The sequence below is a fragment of the Delphinus delphis genome, chromosome 5 (assembly GCF_949987515.2).
Source record: "Delphinus delphis chromosome 5, mDelDel1.2, whole genome shotgun sequence".
NCBI lineage: Eukaryota > Metazoa > Chordata > Mammalia > Artiodactyla > Delphinidae > Delphinus > Delphinus delphis.
The window spans coordinates 137,862,267-137,888,193 of NC_082687.1; the positions used below are offsets into that span (position 1 = coordinate 137,862,267).

At 43.1% G+C, this 25,927-nt stretch overlaps 1 protein-coding gene across 1 annotated transcript in view; it reads left to right on the forward strand.

Moving 5' to 3' along the window:
• LOC132426202 (HAUS augmin-like complex subunit 3) overlaps nucleotides 1-25,927 on the forward strand; it is a 171,408-nt gene that overhangs the window by 44,692 nt on the left and 100,789 nt on the right. The window contains exons 8-13 of the mRNA XM_060013084.2: nucleotides 5,748-5,905; nucleotides 8,428-8,496; nucleotides 9,723-9,783; nucleotides 10,477-10,541; nucleotides 23,533-23,616; nucleotides 23,929-24,024. Of these exons, the coding sequence (XP_059869067.1) occupies nucleotides 5,748-5,905; nucleotides 8,428-8,496; nucleotides 9,723-9,783; nucleotides 10,477-10,541; nucleotides 23,533-23,616; nucleotides 23,929-24,024 (533 nt within the window). The remainder of the gene's footprint in view (nucleotides 1-5,747; nucleotides 5,906-8,427; nucleotides 8,497-9,722; nucleotides 9,784-10,476; nucleotides 10,542-23,532; nucleotides 23,617-23,928; nucleotides 24,025-25,927) is intronic.

The window sequence follows — 25,927 nt, forward strand, 5'->3', positions numbered from 1 at the left end:
TAATAGGAACATACTTATTGATAATTACCTTAAATGTAAGTGGATTAAATGCTCCAACCAAAAGACACAGACTGGCTGAATAGATACAAAAACTAGACTCATATATATATACTGTCTACAAGAGACCCACTTCAGACCTAGGGACACAGACAGACTGAAAGTGAGGGGATAGAAAAAGATATTCCATGCAAATGGAAATCAAAAGAAAGCTGGAGTAGCAATTCTCATATCAAACAAAATAGAGTTTAAAATAAAGATTATTACAAGAGACAAAGAAGGACACTACATAATGATCAAGGGATCAATCCAAGAAGATATAACAATTGTAAATATCTAGGCACCCAACATAGGGGCCCTCAATACATAAGGCAAATGCTAACAGCCATAAAAGGGGAAATCAACAGTAACACAATAATAGTAGGGGACTTTAATACCCTACTTTCACCAATGGAGAGATCAACCAAAATGAAAATAAATAAGAAAACACAAGCTTTAAATGATACTTTAAACAAGATGGACTTAGTTGATATTTATAGGACATTACATCCAAAAACGACAATACACTTTCTACTCAAGTGCTCAGGAAACATTCTCCAGGATAGATCATATCTTGGGTCACAAATCAAGCCTTGGTAAATTTAAGAAAATTGAAATCATATCAAGTATCTTTTCTGACCCCAATGCTATAAGACTAGATATCAATTACAGGAAAAAAAAACTGTAAAAAATACAAACACATGGAGGCTAAACAATATGCTACTAAATAACCAAGAGATGACTGAAGAAATCAGAGAGGAAATTAAAAAAATACCTAGAAACAAATGACAATGAAAACACAATGGCTCAAAACCTATGGGATGCAGCAAAAGCAGTTCTAAGAGGGAAGTTTATCAATACAATCCAACCGCAAGTAACAAGAAAAATCTCAAATAAACAACCTAACCTTACACCTAAGGCAATTAGAGAAAGAACAAAAAAACCCCAAAGTTAGCAGAAGGAAAGAATTCATAAAGATCAGATCAGAAGTAAATGAAAAAGAAATGAAGGAAATAATAGCAAAGGTCAATAAAACTAAAAGCTGGTTCTTTCCAAAGATAAACAAAATTAATAAACCATTAGCCAGACTCATCAAGAAAAAAAGGGAGAAGACTCAAATCAACAGAATTACAAAAAAAAGAAAACTACAGGCCAATATCACTGAACATAATACTAGCAAACAGAATCCAGCAGCACATTAAAAGGATCATACACCGTGATCAAGTGGGGTTTATCCCAGGAATGCAAGGATTCTTCAATATATGAAAATCAATCCATGTGATACACCATATTAACAAATTGAAGGATAAAAACCATATGATAATCTCAATAGATGCAGAAAAAGCTTTCGACAAAATTCAACACCCACTGATGATAAAAACTCTCCAGAAAGTAAGCATAGAGGGAACTTACCTCAACATAATAAAGGCCATATATGACAAACCTACAGCCAACATTGTTCTCAGTGGTTAAAAACTGAAACCATTTCCACTAAGATCAGGAACAAGACAAGGTTGCCCATTCTCACCACTATTATTCAACATAGTTTTGGAAGTCCAAGCCACGGCAGTCAGAGAAGAAAAAGAAATAAAAGGAATACAAATGGGAAAAGAAGAAGTAAGACTGTCACTGTTTGCAGATGACATGATACTATACATAAAGAATCCTAAAGATGCCACCAGAAAACTACTAGAGCTAATCAATGAATTTGGTAAAGTAGCAGGATACAAAATTAATGCACAGAAATCTCTTGCATTCCTATACACTAATGATGAAAAATATGAAAGTGAAATAAAGGAAACACTCCCATTTACCACTGCAACAAAAAGAATAAAATACCTAGGAACAAACTTACCTAAAGAGACAACAGACCTGTATGCAGAAAACTATAAGACACTGATGAAAGAAATCAAAGATGATCCAAACAGATGGAGAGATATAGTATGTTCTTGGATTGGAAGAGTCAACATTGTGAAAATGACTCTACTACCCAAAGCAATCTACAGATTCAGTGTAATCCCTATCAAACTACCAAGGGCATTTTTCACAGAATTAGAACAAAAAATTTTACAGTTTGTAAGGAAACACAAAAGACCCCAAATAGCCAAAGCAATCTTGAGAAAGAAAAACGGAGCTGGAAGAATCAGGCTCCCTGACTTCAGACTATAGTACAAAGGTACAGTAATCAAGACAGTATGGTACTGGCACAAAAACAGAAATATAGATCAATGGAACAGGATAGAAAGCCCAGAGATAAACCCACAAACATATGGTCACTTTATCTTTGATAAAGGAGGCAAGGATATACAGTGGAGAAAAGACAGCCTCTTCAATAAGTGGTGCTGGGGAAACTGGACAGCTACATGTAAAAGAATGAAATTAGAACACTCCCTAACACCATACAGAAAGATAAATTCAAAATGGATTAAAGACCTAAATGTAAGGCCAGACACTATCAAACTCTTAGAGGAAAACATAGGCAGAACACTCTATGACATAAATCACAGCAAGATCCTTTTTGACCCACCTCCTAGAGAAATGGAAATAAAAACAAAAATAAACAAATGGGACCTAACGAAACTTCAAAGCTTTTGCACAGCAAAGGAAACCATAAACAAGGTGAAAAGACAACCCTCAGAATGGGAGAAAATATTTGCAAATGAAGCAACTGACAAAGGATTAATCTCCAAAATATACAAGCAGCTCATGCAGCTCAATAGCAAAAAAACAAACAACCCAATCCAAAAATGGGTGGAAGACCTAAACAGACATTTCTCCAAAGAAGATATACAGATTGCCGACAAATGCACGAAAGAATGCTCAATGTCATTAATCATTAGAGAAATGCAAATCAAAACTTGAATGAGATACCATCGCACACCAGTCAGAATGGCCATTAGCAAAAAATCTACAAACAGTAAATGCTGGAGAGGATGTGGAGAAAAGGGAACCCTCCTGCATTGTTGGTGGGAATGTAAATTGATACAGCCACTACGGAGAACAGTACGGAGGTTCCTTATAAAAGTAAAAATAGAACTACCATATGACCCAGCAGTCTCACTACTGGGCATATACCCTGAGAAAACCATAATTCAAAAAGAGTCATGTACCACAATGTTCACTGCAGCACTATTTACGATAGCCAGGACATGGAAGCAACTTAAGTGTCCATCGACAGATGAATGGATAAAGAAGATTGGCACATATATACAATGGAATATTACTCAGCCATAAAAAGAAATGAAATTGGGCTTCCCTGGTGGCGCAGTGGTTGAGAGTCCGCCTGCCGATGCAGGGGGCACAGGTTCATGCCCCGGTCTGGGAAGATCCCACATGCCGCAGAGTGGCTGGGCCCGTGAGCCATGGCCGCTGAGCCTGCGCGTCCGGAGCCTGTGCTCCGCAACGGGAGAGGCCACAACAGTGAGGGGCCCGCGTACTGCAAAAAAAAAAGAAAAGAAAAGAAATGAAATTGAGTTATTTGTAGTGAGGTGGATGGACCTTGAGTCTGTCATACAGAATGAAGTAAGTCAGAAAGAGAAAACAAATACCATATGCTAACACATATATGGAATAATTTTTTTAAAAAGGTTTTGAAGAACCAAGGGGCAGACAGGAATAAAGACGCAGAATTAGAGAATGGACTTGAGGATACAGGGAGGGGGAAGAGTAAGCTGGGACAAAGTGAGAGAGTGGCATTGACATATATACACTACCAGATGTAAAATAGCTGGTGGGAAGCAGCCGCACAGCACAGGAAGATCAGCTGGTGCTCTGTGACCACCTAGAGGGGTGAGATAGGGAGGGTGGGAGGGAGATGTAAGAGGGAGGGGATATGGGAATATATCTATATGTATAGCTGATTCACTTTGTTATACAGCAGCGACTAACACAACAATGTAAAGTAATTATACTCCAATAAAAATGTTTTTAGGGCTTCCCTGGTGGCGCAGTGGTTGAGAGTACGCTTGCCTGTGCAGGGGACACGGGTTTGTGCCCTGGGCCGGGAAGATCCCACATGCCATGGAGCAGCTAGGCCCGTGAGCATGGCCACTGAGCCTGCATGTCCGGAGCCTGTGCTCCACAACAGGAGAGGCCACAACAGTGAGAGGCCCACGTACCACAAAAAAAAAAAAAAAAGTTTTTAAAAAAGTAAATTATAATTAAAAAAATGTTGATAAGAGCCCTTAATTTTGGAACATTACAGCTTTGAAAAGGCAAGTAGAATGAAATAATCTGGCTCGGTCAGTGTTGGCAGACATGGTTACATGAAGTCATGACGGCTGACTTGGGCGGCAAGTAGCCAGAGTGCCTACAGGCTTCCTGTCAACCCAAGTTCCATATCTGCCAACATAGGAGACGTCCCACGCATCAAACAAAAAAGTGATGATACTGGCTGCTTTGGTAAATATAAATCTCTTAGACTACTACGATTAAAGGTGCCAGAAAATATATTTAGTGTGATGTGATCTAAGATTACAGTTTTATTTAAAGGCAGAGTCCTTGTTTTTGTAAATCACACTTCAAAATGTTAAAGTAACTTCAGAAAGCTGTCACTTAGGATTCAGACTTACGTCCTAATTTATCAGTCTCCCCATCCTTTTATAACTCCTCTCCATGTCTAAAATACTCTGGTACTAGAATGTATTTAGCAAATACCACTTTATTTTTTTAATAATAGTAGGACATACTCTTATAGGGCTCTTTTTTTTTTTTTAATTTGGTTGCACCAGGTCTTAGTTGCAGCAGCGGGCTCCTTAGTTATGGCTTGTGGGCTCAGTTGCAGCAGGCGGGCTCCTTAGTTGCAGCTTGCCAGCTCCTTAGTTGCGGCTCATGGGCTTCTTAGTTGCGGCATGCATGTGGGATCTAGATCCCTGACCAGGGATTGAACCCGGGCCCACTGCATTGGGAGCATGGAGTCTTATCCACTGTGCCAACAGGAAGTCCCCATCACTTTTATTTTTTGAAAAGCACCTTCATATGTGTCCCATGGATACTTACAGTGACTTTTCTCCCAGTTTTCAGACAAGAAAACTACACTTAAGGGGTGACGTGGCCTCCCAGGCTCACAGGCAGCCTTCTACCACCACTCTTTTCACACATCACGGTGCAGCACACGAGCTGGCTCACAGGGTTTCCTCACCTCAGGGTGACTGAACAGAATGTCCGGTATCTTCATCCTCGCGTACACTGCCCACCGGCCACCATGTGCTCAGGCGGCTCCACCGCTCCTCCTTCACTCGAGAGACTTTTTTCCTGACACCCCGATGCAGGGTTAGGGGTGGCCTGGGAGGCAGCCCAGCAGGAGGGTGGAGGAGGGGAGGGTTGGAAAGAGTGGACGCGGGGACATGTGTGGTTGAAAAGAGGTGTGTGGGGCAGAGAGGCTCCAGAGCAGGGAGAAGAGTTGGGAGGAGAGGGCAAGGGTGTGGCTGAGGATTCTGACTTCTGTCTCTTTCAGCATTTTTGAGAGAGTTACTTTGGGATGGATTCCCCATGGAGATTGGCTGTGTGGGACCCGGTTTGTGGGGGCCACTCTTATCAAAGGCTCAACATTCTTTAGGAGTGAGGGAGCATCACTTTGGTACTTAGGTCTGTGATTTGAGGGGATGGTAGTACCATAATTATTAATTTGAACCTTGAGAACCTTGTTAAAGCAGGGAAAAGTGTAACTATTCATTTTTCTTAGAATGATTAAATGATCTTTTTCTCTGTAGTTGCTGATTTTGTAGGGCTAGATCCCAGAATTGCTGCATGGCTTATAGATCCTACTGATGCTGCACCCTCTTTTGAAGATTTAGTGGCAAAATACTTTGGAAACTCCGTCACAGTTAAGGTGAACAGCACATACGGAAATTCCTCAAGAACGACTGTGGTGAGTTGTTTTAAGATAAGGTTTATCAACCTTAATACAACCCAAATTTTCCTCTAGGAACAACTTCTACTTCATAGATAGTCCAGTAGTAAAAAAAACATTGCTGACATTCATTTTTACTTATTCAGCAGAAATGCTGTTTACCCTGACATTTCTGGTAGAGGATACTGAATAAAGATGGGTGATCTCTGTCAACTGTTCCTGGGAGGTGCCGTCCGAAGAGTGGTTCTTCTAAATGGATTCTTTGTGTCAGAGAGTCGCCAGCTCTGTGAGCAGAGAGCTGCTTGTTTATAAATTCTTCATGCTGGTGACACAGCTGCTGTGGCCGAGGCCTGGGAAGGCCTCTCCTCAGTCCCAGCGGGGGGAACTGTAAGACTGCCCAGGTCTGTCTCTCTGACCCCCTCTTTCAAGATGCACCCAGTTGTTAGGAACAACTGCCTGGAGAAGCACGGGTGCTTGCAGCTCTGGAACCTGCCCGGAGCCCAGCAACAGGGACACTTGACATGGCCGCACAACAGGGCCAGAGGAGGCGTCCCAGCAGGAGCAGCGCCGGCCACCATCAGGCCACTCTGTTCAGACTTCCCGGGTGTAAGTTAACAGGCACATGTTAAAATCACGACTAGAAGGCCACGCAGGAGGCCACGTGAGCCTGCCCTGCGTGCCGGGGCTGAGCTGGGGCTGGTCGCTGCTTGGGGTGCTTGATCCTACAGACCCGCAGTTGAGGAGGGATCTGTGTCAGATAGAGGCTTGGGGTTGGAAATACAGAAACTCAGTCTCCCTTAATTTAAAAAGAGATTTGTCAGAGGAATGTGGGGTAGCTCAGAGCCTCAGAGGAAAAGCAGAACCAGGCTTTGGGAAGACAGGCGTCAGGTGGGTCTGGGGACCCAGGCAGCAGGAGCTCACGGGCCGGGGGTCAGCAATGAGCTGTGATCATTTTCTCTACACGTCACTTTTGTCCAAGATTCAAAGTTTTAGCACTTAGAGTCTCCTTTCCACGACTGTGTCACATGTCTGCCCCTCGGCAGGGCAGGCGGGGTGTGGAGATTGGCAGTCTCCCCAGATCCATGCTGCTGGAGTGGGAACTTCCCCAGACACAAGCCGAGATATCATTGCTGAAGGAGGGAGCTGTCCGCCTCTGTGTTAGCCCAGGTTTACAGAGGAGAACCCAGGTGCAGAAGGGTTCATGTACACGCACCTTGCCCAAGGTCATGGTTCAGTTCAGAGTTTGGATTTCTGACTCTAAAGTATAGTTTCTTTCCAGTATACACACGTGCAAGTTAGGGGTGGGAGTGGCTGCGCGGGACAAAGCACCAGCTCCAGCGGGTGTGTTTTCTCCCTGGCGAGAAGTTGGAGCCCCTCACCCAGGCCGAGCAGCTGCTCCCAGAGCTGTGCGACTCAGTCGCTCCCCGCGCGCCGTTGCCTTATGGTCCCACCGGGAGGCTTCGCCCGAGGCCCTCCTCCACACACCGGGCGGGAAGGAGGCTGCCTGGGATGAACTTGCGCTCGTATCTTGTTAAACAGGGCAGCAATGCGTCTGCTGGAGGTGGAAGGCGTCCCGCTGCTCCGCAGGGTCTCCTGCTGCCCTGGAGCAGTGGTACGAAAGGAGGGGAAAGGAAAGCGCGGTCCGGTCAAGGAGCAGCAGGGAAGCAGTGAGGACTCATGAGAGTGTGGCTCCTGTCGGGGAGGCGGGAGACCTCGGATGGCGAGAAGGAAGATGACGAGCTCCGTCACCGAGCGCGAGCCGTCCCGGGGAAGCCTCGCTGCTCAGCGCTGCCGTCGGGGAGGCGCGTTCAGGCAGCAGGGCGGTGGCCGTCTGCCGGTCACAGCTGACGCGTTCACGTGGACGTGTTCGTGGTGCCTCCCAGCTAGTGGTTCCCAGGAGAGTCAAGACCCGGGATGGCGGCAAGACAAACTCGGGGTGCACAGCCAGCCGCCGATCATCGTGGTGGGGGTGGCGGTGTGTGTGTCTCTAAACTGAGGCCAGGCACCTGGAGTCTGGGGGGTCGTGTGGCAGCAGGAGGGGTACAGTGGGGACACAGGGCTCTGCACAGGGGGGCAGAATTCGACTGTCGGGGCCGCGGCTCACCACCGCCCTCTTGGTCAGCTGGACACAGACCCTGTTGGCCCACCTCCCAGGATCTCTGTGTGTGTCTGGGACGGGGACCGGCGGTGAGTGTGGACGAGGCACTGGCTCCCAGACGCCCACGGTGGGTAGAGGGGCAAGCCGAGGGGCCAGGTCTGTCTCTACCACCATGCGATCTTTGCACCTTGGGCACTTAGCTCCTTTGTGGGTCATTTCCTGTAAAATGAGGAAAACTGGGTTGGGGAGAAAGTAAGAAAGCAATAGGTAGCTTGAATTTGCCTGAAAAGTATCTTCCGAAGTGTGGGAACTGCTCTGCTTGAGGCGATGGGTGGCGGCACCAGATGTGTGCTCTCTGCCGAGGAAACACTGCCGCTTCCTAGATTGTGATGAACGTTGCTGCCAAATGTGCCTAATGTTGAATTCTTTTGATCTTTTAAAGAATCAGAATGTACATGCGGACCTGAGGGTGCTCTACAGACTTACGGTGGGCCTTTGTTCCCAGCTCAAGGCAAGGCATTTCATTGTAACTTCACTGTCCAAGGGCTGTCTTTCATTCGCAACCATGCTCACAGGAAACAGTACCCTCAGTGTCTTTGTGCAGGAAACGGGGTTCTGAGGCCAAGTGAACCTGCGCATCACTCATAGAAGGGCAGTCCAGATGATAAGACCTGAAAATGTTTAAATGTTTTCTATAGGTTGACAATAATTGTAACTTTTTTTAAAGACTCAATTCAATTGGAATGTTTCTAACTCTGCAGTTAATGTAAAAGCTAAGAGTTTATTTCAGTTAGTAGTGATGGACACAGCTCCACTCAGTCTCATTGGGAAGCAGAGGTCATTTGAAGGACCTGTCAGGAAGGGTTGAGTGAAGGCGCTGTGAACCACAGCAAGGGCAGGAGTCAGGGGGCCAGAAGGGACGGAGAAGTCTGCAGGGCAGGCACTGGCTGGAAGCTTTCCACCTCTGGGCTCAAAGGGCGGGCTGTTACAGGGACCCTGGGAAAGCAGTGGCCCTGCAGGGGGCTGCTGGCCAGGAGCTGGGTGCCAGAAGTGGTGGCTGCAGGCCAAGGACTGGGGCCAGAAGTGCACCGTGGGGTGGCGCAGGGGAAACCCGCTTCCCTCTCCTCCTGCCCCTGAATGGGCAGAACCAGCCCGAGGGCAGAGAAGGAGCCCAGCTGATGTGGCCTGGAGGGCATCTACCCTTCTTCCAGGGCCAAGAGCAGGACAGAGGATGGGTCCTAGGGGCAGCCGAGAAGGTGAGGGCACAGCAGAAGGACAGACGAGGCAGAGGGCTCTCAGATGGAAACCCTGATAAAGAGCATGGGAGGTGATCCGAGTAGATGAAGGTGGTGCACGTCTCCCCATGTTAATTTATAAAGTCTGTGCAAAATCGAGGAAAATTCTAGTTAAATTTTTGGGAATTCAGAAAACCTATTTTGAAATTAAAATGGGAGACTAAAAGTCCACAAATACCTAAATCACACTTAAAAATAAGAAAGATTAAAGAAAATTGGGAGTGGGACTTGTCCTACCAGGTATTTCTGAATATCTCTACTAGGGCTTGGTAATAAAATAGGATACTTGACAAAAATAGGGATTTTATTAGGAAGGAGGATAGGGGAACCAACCATGCCCACCAGAGGAGTTGCTCAATGAAATTAAGTAGGCTGTTCAGCAAACGCAGGTAGGAATAATAGTTTAAAAGTAACACTGATGTCATTTCTTCCTATGAAACAGGTTTACGGTTTATGGCAACTGTTTTGTACTTTGGAGCTTCCTCTGATACCAATTTTGGCAGGTAAGGTACCCTAAAGATGATGCCCAGTCATCCTTCTAGAGAGTTCTTTGTACCTTTTGGGAAGACTGTTTTCTCTTGGCTTAGTTTGGGGTGGGCAGTGCATCATATGGGCACCGAAGAGGTAGTGAGCCCTTAACTTTCCCTTTCTCTAACAAGAGGGATTGGACCGCATCACCTCTTGGGCTAGAAGGACTCTAAGGTTCTAACATCTGGGTCACGTGGTATCGCTTCTGTACTGCCTGTTCTGCAGGTGTTCTGCCGGACTCCCACAGCCCTGAGAGCAGTGGTGGGGGGAGGAGGCCTGTCTGGATGTTTTCCAGGTCAGCACTTGTCCTGGTCCTGGTGTGATGGACCCTTCTGCTTCGTGAGAACCCCCTGCAAGCACTGTTGCAGGCTCTGCTCTGCCTTTGCTTTTAGCCCCTGACCCGCCCTGTCCTGCTGGGCACCTGGGAGAGCAGAGCCTCGCCCAGCATGGCAGCTGAGTGGCCGGGGGTGACTCTCCATCCAGAGTGTCCCCATGCCCACTGCCACCATTGCTGGGCTCCAGTACTGACCCTCATGGACGCTGCCGAGCTCGCACTGTCATCTTGGTCCTCATCGGGGGATGAGGCTTGCTCCTGGCACTGCAGTCTTTCTCAGAAACGATTTGTTGCTACAGTACAGATTTTTATCTGCTTTGGTTTTGAATCACAGTGATGGAAAGCCACAGCATTCAGGTGAACAAGGAAGAGATGAAGAGGACTTCAGCACTTCTTGGGGTACATTCTTCTGTCAGACTGTTTGCATGTGTTAGCTCTCTCCTGTCTGATGAGTTGGTCCCCTTGGCAGTTCTCGGGTGACTTTCCTTTTCTTCCCTTCCTTGTTTGTCCCAGACTGATGTTGGCACTGTTCCTCCTATCTCTGACTCCTGCAGCGGAGTACCACGCTTTGAAAGGATTGAAACAAGCGTCACATCTGGGTGCTCTCCATGTGGATGTGTGCATGGTTTAATGGATACCCACTGACCTTCTCCAAACTTAGGTTCTTGCAAGGACATTGCCCCTTGTAGTTGGTGACATTTCTTGGATTCTTTAAAGAAGCAAAATCAAAGTTTTCTAACTGTGAAAAATAAAAAATACAGAGCGATGCATAAAGATGCATAAAAAAGATGCATTAAAAGTTCCACTTAAGTTATTTTAAAGGAAACTCCGGTATAACCATCACTTAGGTCAAAGCAGAGAATTTCCAGAAGCCCTGCTTGCCCTGCCCTATCAGAACCCTCTTCCTGCTGCCAAAAGCAACCCCCGTCCTGACTTTTATAGTCGTTACGTTGTTGGGTTTCTTTACAGTTTTCCACTTCAAAACCTAAGTGATATAGTCATCTCTCCTTTTGAAGGAACTGTAAGTTAGCGGTGGTGTCTGACCTCTCTCACTCAGCCCCTGTGTCTCAGCTTCTAGTCCATGTCCTTTGGTGCCTTGTCCTCCGTTGAAGGACTCCATCCCACTGTTGATGGCATCAGGGTCATTTCCAGTTTGCAGGCATTACAAACTGTGCTGCACCCCTGAGCACATCTCCTGGGCCCGTGGGCACATGCTTCTTAGGGTACAAGGCAGGGTGGGCTGCTGGTGCAGCTTTATCAGACAACACCAAATTGCTTTCCAAAGTCACAGCTGCCAGAATTGCACACGGGGTTCTGTCTTTGCGCATCCTCCCTCGCACGGGTCCACCGGCCTCTTAGTACAGCCATTTTGGTGAGGACGTAATGGTATCTTGTTATGATGTTGGTTTCTATTGTCCTGATTACTGAGGAGGTTGAATAGCTTTTACTTCATCGTTGGCTATTAGGAGTTTCTCTTTGGTAAAGGATCTGCTCAAAATTTTTACCTTTTTTTTTTTTTTTGCAGTACACAGGCCTCTTACTGTTGTGGCCTCTCCCGTTGCGGAGCACAGGCTCCGGACGCGCAGGCTCAGCGGCCATGGCCCACGGGCCCAGCCGCTCCGCGGCATGTGGGATCTTCCCAGACCGGGGCACGAACCCGTGTCCCCTGCATCGGGAGGCGGACTCTCAACCACTGCGCCACCAGGGAAGCCCTTTACCCATTTTTATATTGAGGTTTTTGTCTATCTATCGCTTTCTGATTTTTAGGACATCTTGATATATATTCTGGTTACAAGCCGGTTACATATACCTTTGCCCTCTCTGTCTTACCTTTTTATTCTCCTAATGGGGTCTTTTGACCAACAGAAGTTCTTAATTTTTAATGTAGTGCACAATTTATCAATCTTTTTCTTTATGGTTCGTGCTTTTTGCATCTTGTTTAAGAAAGCTTTCCTTACTTCAAGCTCATGAAATACTCTCATGTGTTATGTTTGAAGCTATTTTCATTAGCCTTCACACTTAGGTTTATAAACCTGCAACTGATTTTTTCTTTTTATGTAATTTTTTTATTGAGAAAGAAATTATACACAATAGTGCAAATCTTTTAAAATTTATTGTGATAAAGTACACTTCACATAAAATTTATCATCATAACCATTTGTAACTACACAGTTCAGTGGTATTAAGTACATTCATGTTGTTGTGCAGCCATCACCACCATCCATCTCCATAAATGTTTTCATCTCATAAAACTAAAACTCTATACCTATTAAACAATAACTCCCCATTCTCCCCCCCATACCCCCGCAGCTTCTGGCAAGCACCCCTCTTCTTTCTGTCTCTATGATTCTGACTACTCTAAGTGCTTCATATAAGTGGAATCAGACAGTATTTGTCTTTTTGTGACCAGCTCATTTCACTTAGCATCGTGTCCTCAAGGTTCATCCATGTTGTAGCATATTGCAGAATTTCCTTCCCTTTTGAGGCTGAATAATACTCCATTGTAGGGACTTCCCCGGCGGTCCAGTGGTAAAGAATCCGCCCTCCAATGCAGGGGACGCAGGTTCAATCCCTGGTCAGAGAACTAAGATCCCACGTGCCACGGGGCAACTAAGCCTGTGCGCCACAACTACTGAGCTCGCGCGCCTCAATGAGAGAGCCTGCACGCTGCAAACTACAAAGCCCATGGGCTCTGGAACCCGAGCCACAACTAAAGAGAGAAAAACCCCATGCCACGGCTAACGAGAAGCCCGTGCGCTGCAGCGAAGATCCCGTGCGCTGCAACGAAGACCCGATGCAGCCAAAGAAATAAATATTTTTTAAAAAAATACTCCATCGTATGTATATACCACATTTTGATTATCTGTTCATCTGTTGTTGGATGCAACCTAGGTTGCTTCCGTATTTTAGCTATTGTGAATACGGGCTATGAAAATGGGTATACAAATATCTCTTTGATATCCTGCTTTCAGTTCTTTTGAACATATAACCTGAAGTGAATTGCTAAATCTTGTGGTAATTCTGTTTTTAATTTTTTGAGGAACTACCATACTTTTTCCACAGCCCCTGTACCATTTTACATTCCCACCAACAGTGCACAAGGGTTCCAATTTTTTCTATATCCTTGCTAACACTTATTGTTTTCTGTTTTCTGATAGTAGCCATCCTAACGTGTATGAGGTGGTATCTCATTGTAGTTTCGATTTGCATTTCACTAATGATTAGTGACGCTGAGAATCTTTTAATGTGTTTATTGGCCATTTTTATGTCTTCTTTGGAAAAAATGTCTATTCAAGTCCTTTGCCCATTTTTGAATTGGGTGGTTTTTCTTACTGTTGAGTTTTAGGAGTTCTCTCTGTATTTTGAATATTAATCCCTTATGAAGATAATATGATTTCAAATATTTTCTCCCATGCTATGGGTTGCCTTTTTACTCTGTTGATACTGTCTTTTGATGCACAAAAATTTTTAATTTTCATAAAGTCCAATTTAAAATTTTTTTCTTTTATTACCTGTGCCTTTGGTGGTGTATCCAAGAGGTCATTGCCAAATCCAATGCTGTGACGTGTTTTTCCTCTCTTCTTCTAAGAGTTTTATTATTTTAGGTCTTACATTTAGGTCCTTGATGAATTTTGAGTTAATTTTTGTATATGGTGTTAGGTAAGAGTCCAGCTTCATTTTTCTGCATGTGGACATCCAGTTTTCCCAGCACCATTTATTGAAAAGACTGTCCTTTCTCCACTGAATGGTCTTGGCACCCTTATCAGAATCATCTGACTATATATGCAAGGGTTTATTTCTGGGCTCAGTATTTTATTCCCTTGGTCTGTATATCTGTCCTAATGCCAATACCACACTATTTTTTATTATGTAGTTTTGTAGTAAGTTTTGAAAGCAGGAAGTGTGGGTCCTGCAGTTTCGTTCTTCTTTTTCAAGATTGTTTTGGCTACTTGGTGTCCCTTAAGATTCCATACGAATTTTAGGATGGATTTTTTTTATTTCTGAAAAAAAGTGTCTTTAGGATTTTGATAGGGATAGCATTGAATCTGTAGGTCACTTTGACTAGTACTGACATCTTAATATATTGCCTTCCAATCCATGAGCATGAGATGTGTTTCCATTTATTTATGTCTTTTTGAATTTCTTTCAGCAATGTTTTATAGTTTTCATCATATAAGTCTTTCACCTCCTCCGTTAAGTTAATTCCTAAGTATTTTACTCTTTTTGATACTATTGTGAATGGAATTGTTTTTGCAATTTCCATTTCAGATTGTTCATGTGTAGAAATGAAACTGATTTTTGTGTGTTGATGTTGTATCCTGCTATTTTGCTGAGTTCAGAAAGTTCTAACAGTTTTTTTTTGTGGAATCTTTAGAGTTTTGTATATATAAAATCATGTCATCTGCAAACAGGGATAATTTTATTCCTTCCTTTCCAATTTGGATGCCTTTTATTTCTCTGTCTTACCTAATTGCTCTGGCTAGAACTTCCATACCACGTTGAATAGAAGTGGTGAAAGCAAACATCCTTGCATTAGAGGAAACGCTTTCAGTCTTTTACTACTGAGTGTGATGCTTGCTCTGGGTTTTTTATTAATGACTTTTGCTATATGGAGGTAGTTTTGTTCCATTTCTAGTTTTTCTGAGTGTTTTTGTCATAAAAGGGTGTTATATATTGTCAAATGCTTTTTCTGCATCATTTGAGGTGATCATGTGTTTTCCCCCATCCATTCTGTTGATGTGGCATATTACATTGATTAATTTTCGTATGTTGAACCATCCTTGCATTCCAGGAACAAATTCCACTTGGTCATGGTGTATAATCCTTTAAATATACTGCTGAATTCTGCTTGCTAGCATTTTGTTGAGGAATTTTGCATCAGTGTTCATAAGGGATACTGATAGGTAGTCTTGTAGTGTGTTTGTCTGGCTTTGGTGTCAGGGTAATGCTGGCCTTATAAAGTGAGTTGGGAAGTGTTTCCTTCTCTTCAGTTTTTCTGAAAAATTTTCAGAAAGATTGGACTACTTCTTTCTTTAAATGTTTGCTGGAATTCACCAGTGAAGCCATTGCATCCAGGGCTTTTCTTTGTTGGGAGATTTGATTACTGATTCAGTCTCCTTGCTAGTTACAGGTCTATTCAGTTTTTTTTGTTTCTCCATGATTTAGTCTTGGTAGGTTTTATGTTTCTACGAATTTGTCTATTTTATCTAGGTTATCCATTCTGCTGGTGTACAGTTGTTCATAGTTCTCTCTGATAATCCTTTTTATTTCTGTAAAATTGATAGTAATTTCTTTTTTTTTTTTTTTGGCCTCACTGTGAGGCTTGTGGGATTAGTTCCCTGACCAGGGATTGAACCCAGGCCCTTGGCAGTGAAAGTGCAGAGCCCTAAACACTGGACTGCCAGGAAATTCCCTGATCATAATATTGTTCACTTAAATTTCTGATTTTTGTAATTTGAGCCTTTTCTTTTTTCCTTAGTCTAGCTAGCTAAAGGTTTGTCAATTTTGTTGATCTTTTCAAAGAACCAAATTTTGGTTTCATTGATTTTCTTTATTGTTTTTATATTCTCGATTTCATTTAACTCTGCTCTCATGTTTATTATTTCCTTCCTCTGCTATCTTTGGGTTTAGTCTGTTCTTTTTCTAGTTCCTTAAATTGTGAAGTGAGGTTATTGAGTTCAGATTTTTCTTGTTTTTTAATATAAGCATTTATAGCTATAAATTTCCTCCTTAGCACTGCTTTTGCTGCATCCCATATACAGGTATGTTGTGGTTTTGTTTTCATTCATCTCTAAGTAATTTCTAAGTTTGCTTTTGATTTCTTCTTTGATCTTTTGGTTGTTTAAAAGTGTGTTGTTTAATTTATACAATTTTGTGAATTTTGTAGTTTTCCTTTTGTTATTGATTTCTAACTTCAACTTGCTGTGGTCAGAGAAGATACTTTCTATATCTGTCTTTTAAAATCTCTTGAGACTTAATTAGTGGCCTAACATGTAGTCTATTTTGGAAAACATCCCATGTTCACTTGAGAAGAATATCCCATGTGCATGTTATTGTCGGGTAGAGTGTTATGTACATGTCTGTTAGCTCTAGTTGGTTTATCATTGCTTAAGTTCTTATTTCCTTACTTACCTTCTGTTTAGTTGTTCTATCCATTATCATGAGTGAGGTATACAAGTCCCCAACTATTACTGTAGAACTATCCATTTCTCCCTTCATTTCTGTTAGTTTTTCTTCATATATTTTAATGGTTTGTCATTAGGTATGTAAATGCTTATATTATATCTTCTTGCTGTATTGAAAATATAATGTCATCCTTTGTCTCTTGTAACCAGTTTTTATTTAAGTTCTATTTTGTCTGATATTAATACAGCCATCCCTGCTCTGTTTTCATTAATATTTGGATGGAATATCTTTTTCCATCCTTTCAATTTCAACCTGTTTGTCTCTTTGAATTTAAAGTGAGTCTCTTGCAGACAGCATATAGTTGGACCATGGTTTTTTATCCATTCTGCCAATCTCTGTCTTTCAATTGGAGAGTTAATCCATTTACATTTAATTAATTACTGATAAGGAAGGACTGACTTCTATCATTTTGCTATTTGTTTTCTATATGCCTTATAGCTTTTTTGTCCTTCATTTCCTGCATTACTGTCTTCCTTTGTGTTTAGTTGATTTCTTGTAGAAATGTTTAAATTCCTTTCTCATTTCCTTTTGTATATATTCTATAGTTTTTTCTTTGTGGTTACCATGGGGATGACATCTAACACCCTAAAGTTATAACACTCCAATTTGAATTTATATGAGCTTAACTTCAATGACATACAAAAACTGTGCTCTTTTACAGCTCTGTCCCCCCACTTCCAGTTATTGATGTCACAAAATTACATCTTTATACATTGTGGGTCCCAAAATATAAACTAATAATTTTTTAAAATTATGTAGAAAGGAAGATTTGGAGTCACAAACTAAAGTTACAGTACTACTAACTTTTATACTCATAATTGTTTTTTTCTTAAATCATATAGAAAACAAAAAGTATAGTTACAAATAGTTATAATACTGGCTTTTATAATTCACGTATTTACCTTTACTGAGATCATTATTTCTTCATTTAGCTTTAGGTTACTGTATAGTGTCCTTTCATTTCACCTTGCAGGACTTCTTTGAGCATTTCTTCCAGGGCAGGTGTAGTGTTCACATCTCCCTCAGCTTTTGTTTATCTGGAAATGTCTTAATTTCTCTCTCACTCTTGGAGGACAGTTTTGCCAGATAAGGATTTTGGGTTTACAGTTTTTTCTTTTAGCACTTTGAATATATTAACCTACTGTCTTCTGGCCTCCAATGTCTCTGATGAGAAATCTGAGGATAATCTTATTGAGGATCCCTTGTATGTGATGACACTTTTCTCTCATTGCTTTCAAAATTCTCTTTTGTCGTTGTCTTTTGAAAGTTTGATTATATTATGTCTTCATGTTCATCTCTTTGAGTTCATCTTACTTGAAGTTTTTGAGCTTCTTTGATGTTTGTATTCATGTATTTCATCAAATTTGAGGAGTTTTCATCTTTAGTTTTCTAAAGATTCTACCAGAAAACTACTAGAGCTAATCAATGGATTTTGTAAAGTAGCAGGATAAAAAATTAATGCACAGAAATCTCTTGCATTCCTATACACTAATGATGAAAATTCTGAAAGAGAAATTAAGGAAACACTCCCATTTACCATTGCAACAAAAAGAATAAAATACCTAAGAATAAACCTACCTAGGGAGACAAAAGACCTGTATGCAGAAAATTATAAGACACTGATGAAAGAAATCAAAGATGACACAAACAGAGGGAGAGATATAACATGTTCTTGGATTGGAAGAATCAACATTGTGAAAATGACTCTACTACCCAAAGCAATCTACAGATTCAATGCAATCCCTATCAAACTACCAAGGGCATTTTTCACAGAATTAGAACAAAAAATTTTACAATTTGTATGGAAACACAGAAGACCCCAAATAGCCAAAGCAATCTTGAGAAAGAAAAACGGAGCTGGAAGAATCAGGCTCCCTGACTTCAGACTATAGTACAAAGGTACAGTAATCGAGACAGTATGGTACTGGCACAAAAACAGAAATATAGATCAATGGAACAGGATAGAAAGCCCAGAGATAAACCCACACACATATGGTCACCTTATCTTTGACAAAGGAGGCAAGAATATACAGTGGGGGAAAGAGAGCCTCTTCAATAAGTGGTGCAGGGAAAACTGAACAGCTACATGTAAAAGAATGAAATTAGAACACTCCCTAATACCATACACAAAAATAAATTCAAAATGGATTAGGGCCAGACACTATCAAACTCTTAGAGGAAAACATAGGCAGAACACTCTATGACATAAATCACAGCAAGAAATAGGTAGCTAGTGGGAAGGAGCTGCATAGCACAGGGAGGTCAGCTTGGTGCTTTGTGACCACCTAGAAGGGTGGGATAGGGAGGGTGGGAGGGAGGCTCAAGAGGGAGGGCACTTCCCTGGTGGTGCAGTAGTTAAGAATCCGCCTGCCAATGCGGGGGACACGGGTTCAAGCCCTGGTATGAGAAGATCCCACATGCCACAGAGCAACTAAGCCCATGCACCACAACTACTGAGCCTGCACTTTAGAGCCCGTGAGCGACAACTACTGAAGCCTGTGCACCTAGAGCCCGTGCTCCGCAACAAGAGAAGCCACCACGATTAGAACCTGTTCACCACAACGAAGAGTAGCCCCCACTTGCACAACTAGAGAAAGCCTGCGCACAGCAACAAAGACCCCACACAGCCAAAAATAAATAAACAAACAAACAAATAAATTTATTTAAAAAAAGAAGGAGGGCATGGGGGATATATGGATACATATAGCTGATTCACTTCGTTATACAGCAGAAACTAACAGAACATTGTAAAGCAGTTATACTCCAATAAAGATGTAAAAAAATTTTTGAGGGGTTTTCAGCTATTATATCTTCAAATATTCTTGCTATCCTTTTCTTTCTCTTCTCCTTCTGGGGCTCCCACAGTGTGTGGATTGGTCTGCTTGATGGTATCCCACAGGACCCTTAAGCTCTGTTCACTTTTCTTCAATATTTTTTTTCTTTCTGCTCCTCAGCCTCAATAATTTTCATTATTCTCTCTTCAAGTTCACTGATTCTTTCTTCTGCCTGCTCAAATCTCCCTTTGAACCCTCAAGTGACTTTTTAATTTCAATTATCATACTTTTAAGCTCCAAAAATTTCTTTTTTAGTTTCTTTTTACATTTTCTGTCTCTTTATTAATATTTCTATTTTGTTCACACATTGTTTTCTTGACTTTCTTCACACCCTTCTTTAGTTCTTTGAGCATCTTTAAGATGGTTGTTTTAAAGGTGTCTGGTATATATCTGCCATTAGGTCTTTTTTTTCAGTGATAGTTTCTGGGTTTTTTTTTCCTTTGAATACACCATATTTTCCTGTTTCTGTGTTTGTCTTGTGATATTTTTGTTGAACATTGGACATTTGGATCTAATAATGTGGTAACTCTGGAAATCAGATTCTCTCCTTTCCCACAGTTTGCTCTTTCTGTGTGTTATTGTTTCTGTTTATTGTCTTGGGTTTTTTAATTTGCTGCAGGTTGTCTCTGTGTTGTATAAACCTAAGGTCTTCACAGTTCTTTTCTGAGCCTTTTCCTTGGCATGCACGGTCACTTTCTAATTTTCCCCATGTATGTGAAGTTATTTTTGAATGTCCTTGTCTTTAATATCTGGCTTCAAAGGAGAAAAAGCAAAAAATGCAGAGGGGTTAAAAAAGGCACTAGCCCTTTAAGTCCCCTGGAAGTCACTTAAGCTGGAGGGAGAGGGTCTTGCAATAATGGGGGAAGTGCAACAACAATGGCCTGTTCATCTGCACCTCTGTGATCAGAAGCAGCAATCAGTGATCAGAGCAGAGGCCTCCAATATCTGTACAGGGTCTTTTTTGCCCCACCAGTTCCTGCAGGCTGTGGGCAGGCTGCTCCAGAAACAGGTGCATGGCCTCCTGGCCTCGGGCCTCCTGTCTGGGGGAGGTGGGGTGGGTAGCTTCTATGGTACCAAGAGCTGAAACTGACCAAAATGAACTGTGGTTTACCATCCAAGGCTTCCCCTGGAAGCCATCAGCAGACTCCAGAGTTCCCAGACGATTACATCAGAGGGTTCTTCCCCTGCAGTTGCTGTCCAGGTGGGAGATGAAGTCTCACCTCACAGGTGCCTCCTACTCTGCCATCTTCCCTGAATCTGCTTGGTACAAATCTTAAGTGTACCGCTTGACGTATTTTTATATACGTACACATCCCTGTAACCTCCACCCAGATCAAGGTATAGAATATTTCCAGCACCCGGAAGTCTCCTTCCTGTCCCCTCCCAGTCTGTACCCCCAGATAGCCATTCATCTGACCCTGTCCTTGGTGATTCTGAGCTTCATGTAAACCACACAGCATGGGCTCTTTGGTTCTGGCTCCTTTCGCTTACATTCTGTCTTTGGGATTCACCAGTTTGGTTGAATGTAGCAGAAGTGCATGCCAATGAAAATTGCTTGTAGCACCTATTGTAAGAAGGTGCCATAATCTCCTTACACCCTCTCCCATTGTTGGGCACTGTGATCGCCGTGGCTGCGACTATTCATGTGGTGTAACTATCACCTGTGGTGGATAAGAGAGCTCTTGGTTTTCTATCCAGAAGTGGAATTGCTGGGTTACAGGGTATGCGTATATCTGGCGATAGTAGGTACTTCCAAATAGCCCTTCAAATTGGTTATAACATTTTCTAGTCCCATTTGCTACATCCTCACCAGCACAGTACTGTCAGTCTTTTTCACTTTAGCTATCCTGGTGGGTCTGTAGTCGCATTTCACTGTGGAGTTAATTTGCATTTCCCTGATAAGTAATAATAGTGAGCACCTTTTCATACGCTTGATGGTATTTTGGATATATTCTTTTTGTGATCCAATTTTTCAAAGAATTTGCCTATTTAAAAGTTTATGTCAGCTTTTTCTTATTTACTTATAGGAATTGTTTATATATTCTGTATGTGGGTCCTTTGTAAGATATATTGAAAGTACTTTCTCCCAGTCCAGGGTTTGACAAACAGTGGTCTATAGGCCAAATCCATCCTGTGGCCTGTTTTCATATGGCCTGAAATTAAGAGTGGTTGTTACAATTTTTAAAAAACAAACAGAAGTAGAGAAGAATATGTGACAGAGACCATATGTGACCCATAGAGTCTGAAGTATTTACTGTCTGGCCCTGTCTTTGTCTACAGCTTGTCTCTTTACTCTCTCAATAGCTATGTCCTTTGATGAACAGAATTTCTTCATTTTCATGAAGTCCAGTGAACCATTTCTTAAATGTTTGAGAATTTTTGTGTGCTAAGTACTCTTTGTCTGACCTCTAGTAAAGATATTCTCCTGTGTTTTCTTGTATAAGCTGTATTATTTTAAGCCTATCCTCCACTTCAAATTAATTTTTCTGCATGGTATAAAGTACAGTTAAGATTTTTCCCAGATGGATTTCCATTCATTTAAGCACAATTTATTAAAAGTGCCACTGTTTCCTGCACTAAGAATTACAGTAGTGTCTTTGTCATAAATCAGGACACTGTGTATGTGTGGGGTTTTTTCTGGACTCTTTTCTGTTTTTTTGTTTTGTGTGTCTGTCCCTGTGCTAATACTTCCCTGGCTTAGTTACTGTAGGCTTATAATATGTCTTGATATCCTACAGTCTTCCATCTTTGTTCTTCCACATGGTATTTATCAATCCAGGTTCTTCACATTTCCATATAAAATTCTCTGATCTACTTTTTAAAAACCAGCTGGGATTTTGATTGTACTTTCAATGCGTGTGATAAAGGACTCATATGCAGACTCTATAGATAACTCCTGTCAATAAGAAAAAGCCACTTAACACATTTAAAAAATATTTTATTTATTTATTTGGTTGTGCCAGGTCTTAGTTGCGGCAGGTGGGCTCCTTAGTTGCAGAATGCGAATTCATAGTTGCGGCACGTGGGATCTAGTTCCCTGACCAGGGATCAGACCCATGCACCCTGCATTGGGAGTGTGGACTCTTAGCCACTGGACCACCAGGGAAGTCCCCATTATCTGTTTTTTCATGCTTTGTTCCTTGTTTTTCTTTTCATCATTTGTTCCCTTGACTATAGAATTCTGGCATACCTTAACTGAGGCCATTGTCTGTGGGTTCGTCTTTTTGCCTAGTGCTAGTTTTTTGTATCGTACTTGTCCTGCTCCTATTTGTAAACGTCTTTCAGTATTTCAGCCGAAAGGCAGTTCTTGTCTGATAAAGGTAGAGTGCAGATGATATTTCCTCAGAGTTGGTTGATTTACAGTCTGCTCTCTCTTTTCTTTTATAATAATTTTTTTAAATATGTAAATCTATGTATTTATTTTTGGCTGCCTTGGGTCTTCGTTGCTGCGCGCGGGCTTTCTCTAGTTGCAGTGAGCAGGGGCTACTCTTTGTTGTGGTGCACGGGCTTCTCATTGCTGTGGCTTCTCTTGTTTTGGAGCACGGGTTCTAGGTGCGTGGGCTTCAGTAGTTGTGGTTCGTGGGCTCAGTAGTTGTGGCTCATGGGCTTAGTTGCTCCACGGCATGTGGGATCTTCCCAGACCAGGGCTCAAACCCATGTCCCCTGCATTGGCAGGTGGGTTCTTAACCACTGCGCCACCAGGGAAGTCCCTATAATAATTTTTTAAAAGTCCTGGTCATGTTCTCCTTTTCTTCTGACCAAAATGGTGAGGGGGTGAGGGGTTCATAAATTCAGCATGTCCTACTGCTCTGCTCAGTACCGTATTTATCAGCTGTTTCATATCAGCACCGTATTTATCAGCTGTTTTCCCACCTGGGCCTTGCATGCCGCCCACCCCTCGTCCTGGGCTGTGCCCCAGTTTGTGTGGTTGTTCAGAGCGTTGTTGCTTGTTTCCGCTGCAGCTGCTCCTCTGTTGGGAGGGAATGTCCTGCATCATGATCACTGTGGTCACCATGCAGTTTGGTCCTAGCTCTTCTGCCTTGGGATACTTTGGAAGTTTTGAGGTTTATGATTTGATGCTGCATCCGTTTACTTGTCATAATGTTGCTGGAGAATTCCTTCTTCTTTCCCTCCTTCATTTTGGTGTGTTATTTACTGTTTTTACTTCTTTAAGTTTGTTTCCTTGGGTCCACTGCACTTAAGAGAGTGATTCTGAGCCTGAGTATTGCATCATGAGTCAAAATATGTATTTTGTAATGTCCATTTTGGTAAATTTTAGATTATTTTTTATTCTTGCAAGATCTCATGTTGAGAAAAATAATCTTAAGTTGTGAAAACTATTAATAACATTGTGTCTGTCACATTCATAGTCTCGTCTCAAGGAACTGGAGCAAGAAGCCCATTTTGTTGCAGGAGAACAGTTTCTTATAACAAGCAGTAATCAGCTTCGAGAGGTAAAGCTAAATTTCAGTTCTTTTATTAAATATACTTCCTGTTCAGGGGTTAGAGGGAGATTTATTCTGATTTTATAAACATTATTTTATGTGATCATCTGAAAAGTATGTAACTTGTTCATGTCTTTCACATTGAGATTCATTACTTCAAAGCCTTTACATCTAAGAAAAGTACTGAATCAGAATCTAAGCATTTTGTCACACCTAGTCAGGTGTGTCCCCTCTGGCTGGCTGCTTTAACTCTGTTATAGTGATGTTCAGGTCCTCTCAAATCTGGGACCCGCTCATCACGTGAAATGGCTTTTGTTGCAGATCCTGTTTGGCAAGCTGCAGCTGCACCTGCTGCGTCCACAGGAGACTCTTCCCAAAACTGGGCTCCGGAGACACCCGTCCACATCAGAAGCCGTGGTAAGGGTCGACAAGTGTCCCCTCACTCTCCGAGACAATAGCACCTCCCACCACGTGCGAGTCCCTTGCAGAGCCCCGTGCTCCTTGTGGTGGCACAAGCCGGCAGCAGCCACCACGGAGCAGTTCTGTTCCATCACTTCCGTTCTGCGGCAGGAGAGGTGCCCCCACCCCAAGGTTGCCCTTCAGTTATGAAGGGAGGACAAAGAGGCTTATGGTACAGTTTTCCAGAGGCGATAAATTGCCTTGATTTCCTGCAGAGGATAATTTGATGGAACTTTGTTCTGGAAACCAAATTCTTGACAATGTAGTCATGACTTCTTTGTTTCATGCCCTCATAAGAGACTGGAAATGGGAAAAGTCATCAGTCTTCTCCTTTCCCCAAGTTTGTTTTAGAAAAATTTAGCTGCCCTTCCCTTGAGAGGAATGCATTTTTTAAAAGACAGGGTGTAGTGAGATGCTGCTTTAATCAAATGGCAGAGTGTGAATAGCTATTCAGAACCCCGTGAGTATAATGATACCGCTGGAAGCCTGCAGCGAGGAGCTTGGCCAGTGGGCGAGAGGACACGTGTTGCTCTGCTGAGGGCCGGCTGTGGAGGCTCCAGCTTATCCTTTCTGTGCCTTGTTCAGCGTTGGATTTTGCAGCCGAGGAACGCTTCCCTCCAGACTCCTCTGTGCACATTGCCCTTCCAGCCCCGCACTTCCTGCTCGTCTCAGCCCTGGCGGGGCACCACGCTTGCCAACTGTCCCCACACCTGGCCCTCGGGGCCCAGGCATCAGTCACCGAGTGAACGCCCACCCCTGGGGAACGCTGCTCCCGAGAGGGCCTCGCATCTTCCCTCTTCCCCAAGTCTTCCCCACCCTGGTCAGTGTCCCCCTCCTGGTCCTTGGGAGCCAGCAGTGAGCTTACCCCTGCTGGTGACTCGTCACATCCAGGCAGAATGATCTTTTAAAAGTGTTAGAAAAGTCATGTTGATCCCCTGCCTTCAACTTCAATGGCTTCCTTTTTTTCTTTTTTTTGTTTGGCTGTGCTGGGTCTTCGTGGCTGTGTATGGGCTTTCTGTAGTTGGGGCGAGCGGGGGCTACTCTTGGTTGCAGTGCGTGGGCTTCTCATTGCGGTGGCTTCTCTTGTTGTGGAGCGTGGGCTCGAGGCTCACGGGCTTCAGTAGTTGTGGCACACAGGCTCAGTAGTTGTGGCTTGCGGGCTCTAGAGTGCAGGCTCAGTAGTTGTGGCGCACGGGCTTTGTTGCTCGGCGGCATGTGAGATCTTCCTGTATCAGGGCTCGAACCCATGTCCCCTGCATTGGCAGGCAGATTCCCAACCACTGTGCCACCAGGGAAGTCCCCCAGTGGCTTTCCATGCCACTTAGAATAACATCCAAGCTCTCGAGTGTGCCTCCCCCAGGCCCTGGGTCTGGACTTGGCCCTTCTTTGACCTCCCTCACTCCTCACTCCCAGCACCCCACTGAGGACACTTCTCACAGGCTCCTTCCTCAGTCTGGAAACTTCCCACGGAGTGTGCTCAGCTGTCTTCTGATTGTCAGCTTAAGCATTGCTTCCAGAAAGTCCTCCTCTGGTCACAGGTGACAGTAAGACCCCCAGCCACAACCTATTCCTTCACCTCGATTTGTTTTCTGCACACAACTTGCCAAAATGCTGGAGAGGGCGTGGAGAAAAGGGACCCCTCCTACACTGCTGGTGGGAAGGTAAGTTGGCACAGCCACTGTGGAGAACAGTATGGAGGGTCCTTTAAAAACTAAAAAGAGAACTACCGTATGATCCAGCAGTCCCACTGCTGGGCATCCATCCAGAGAAAACCATGGTTAGAAAAGGTGCATGCATCCCAGCGCTCATAGCAGCACTGTTCACAATAGGCAGGACATGGAAGCAACCTAAAAGTCCATCA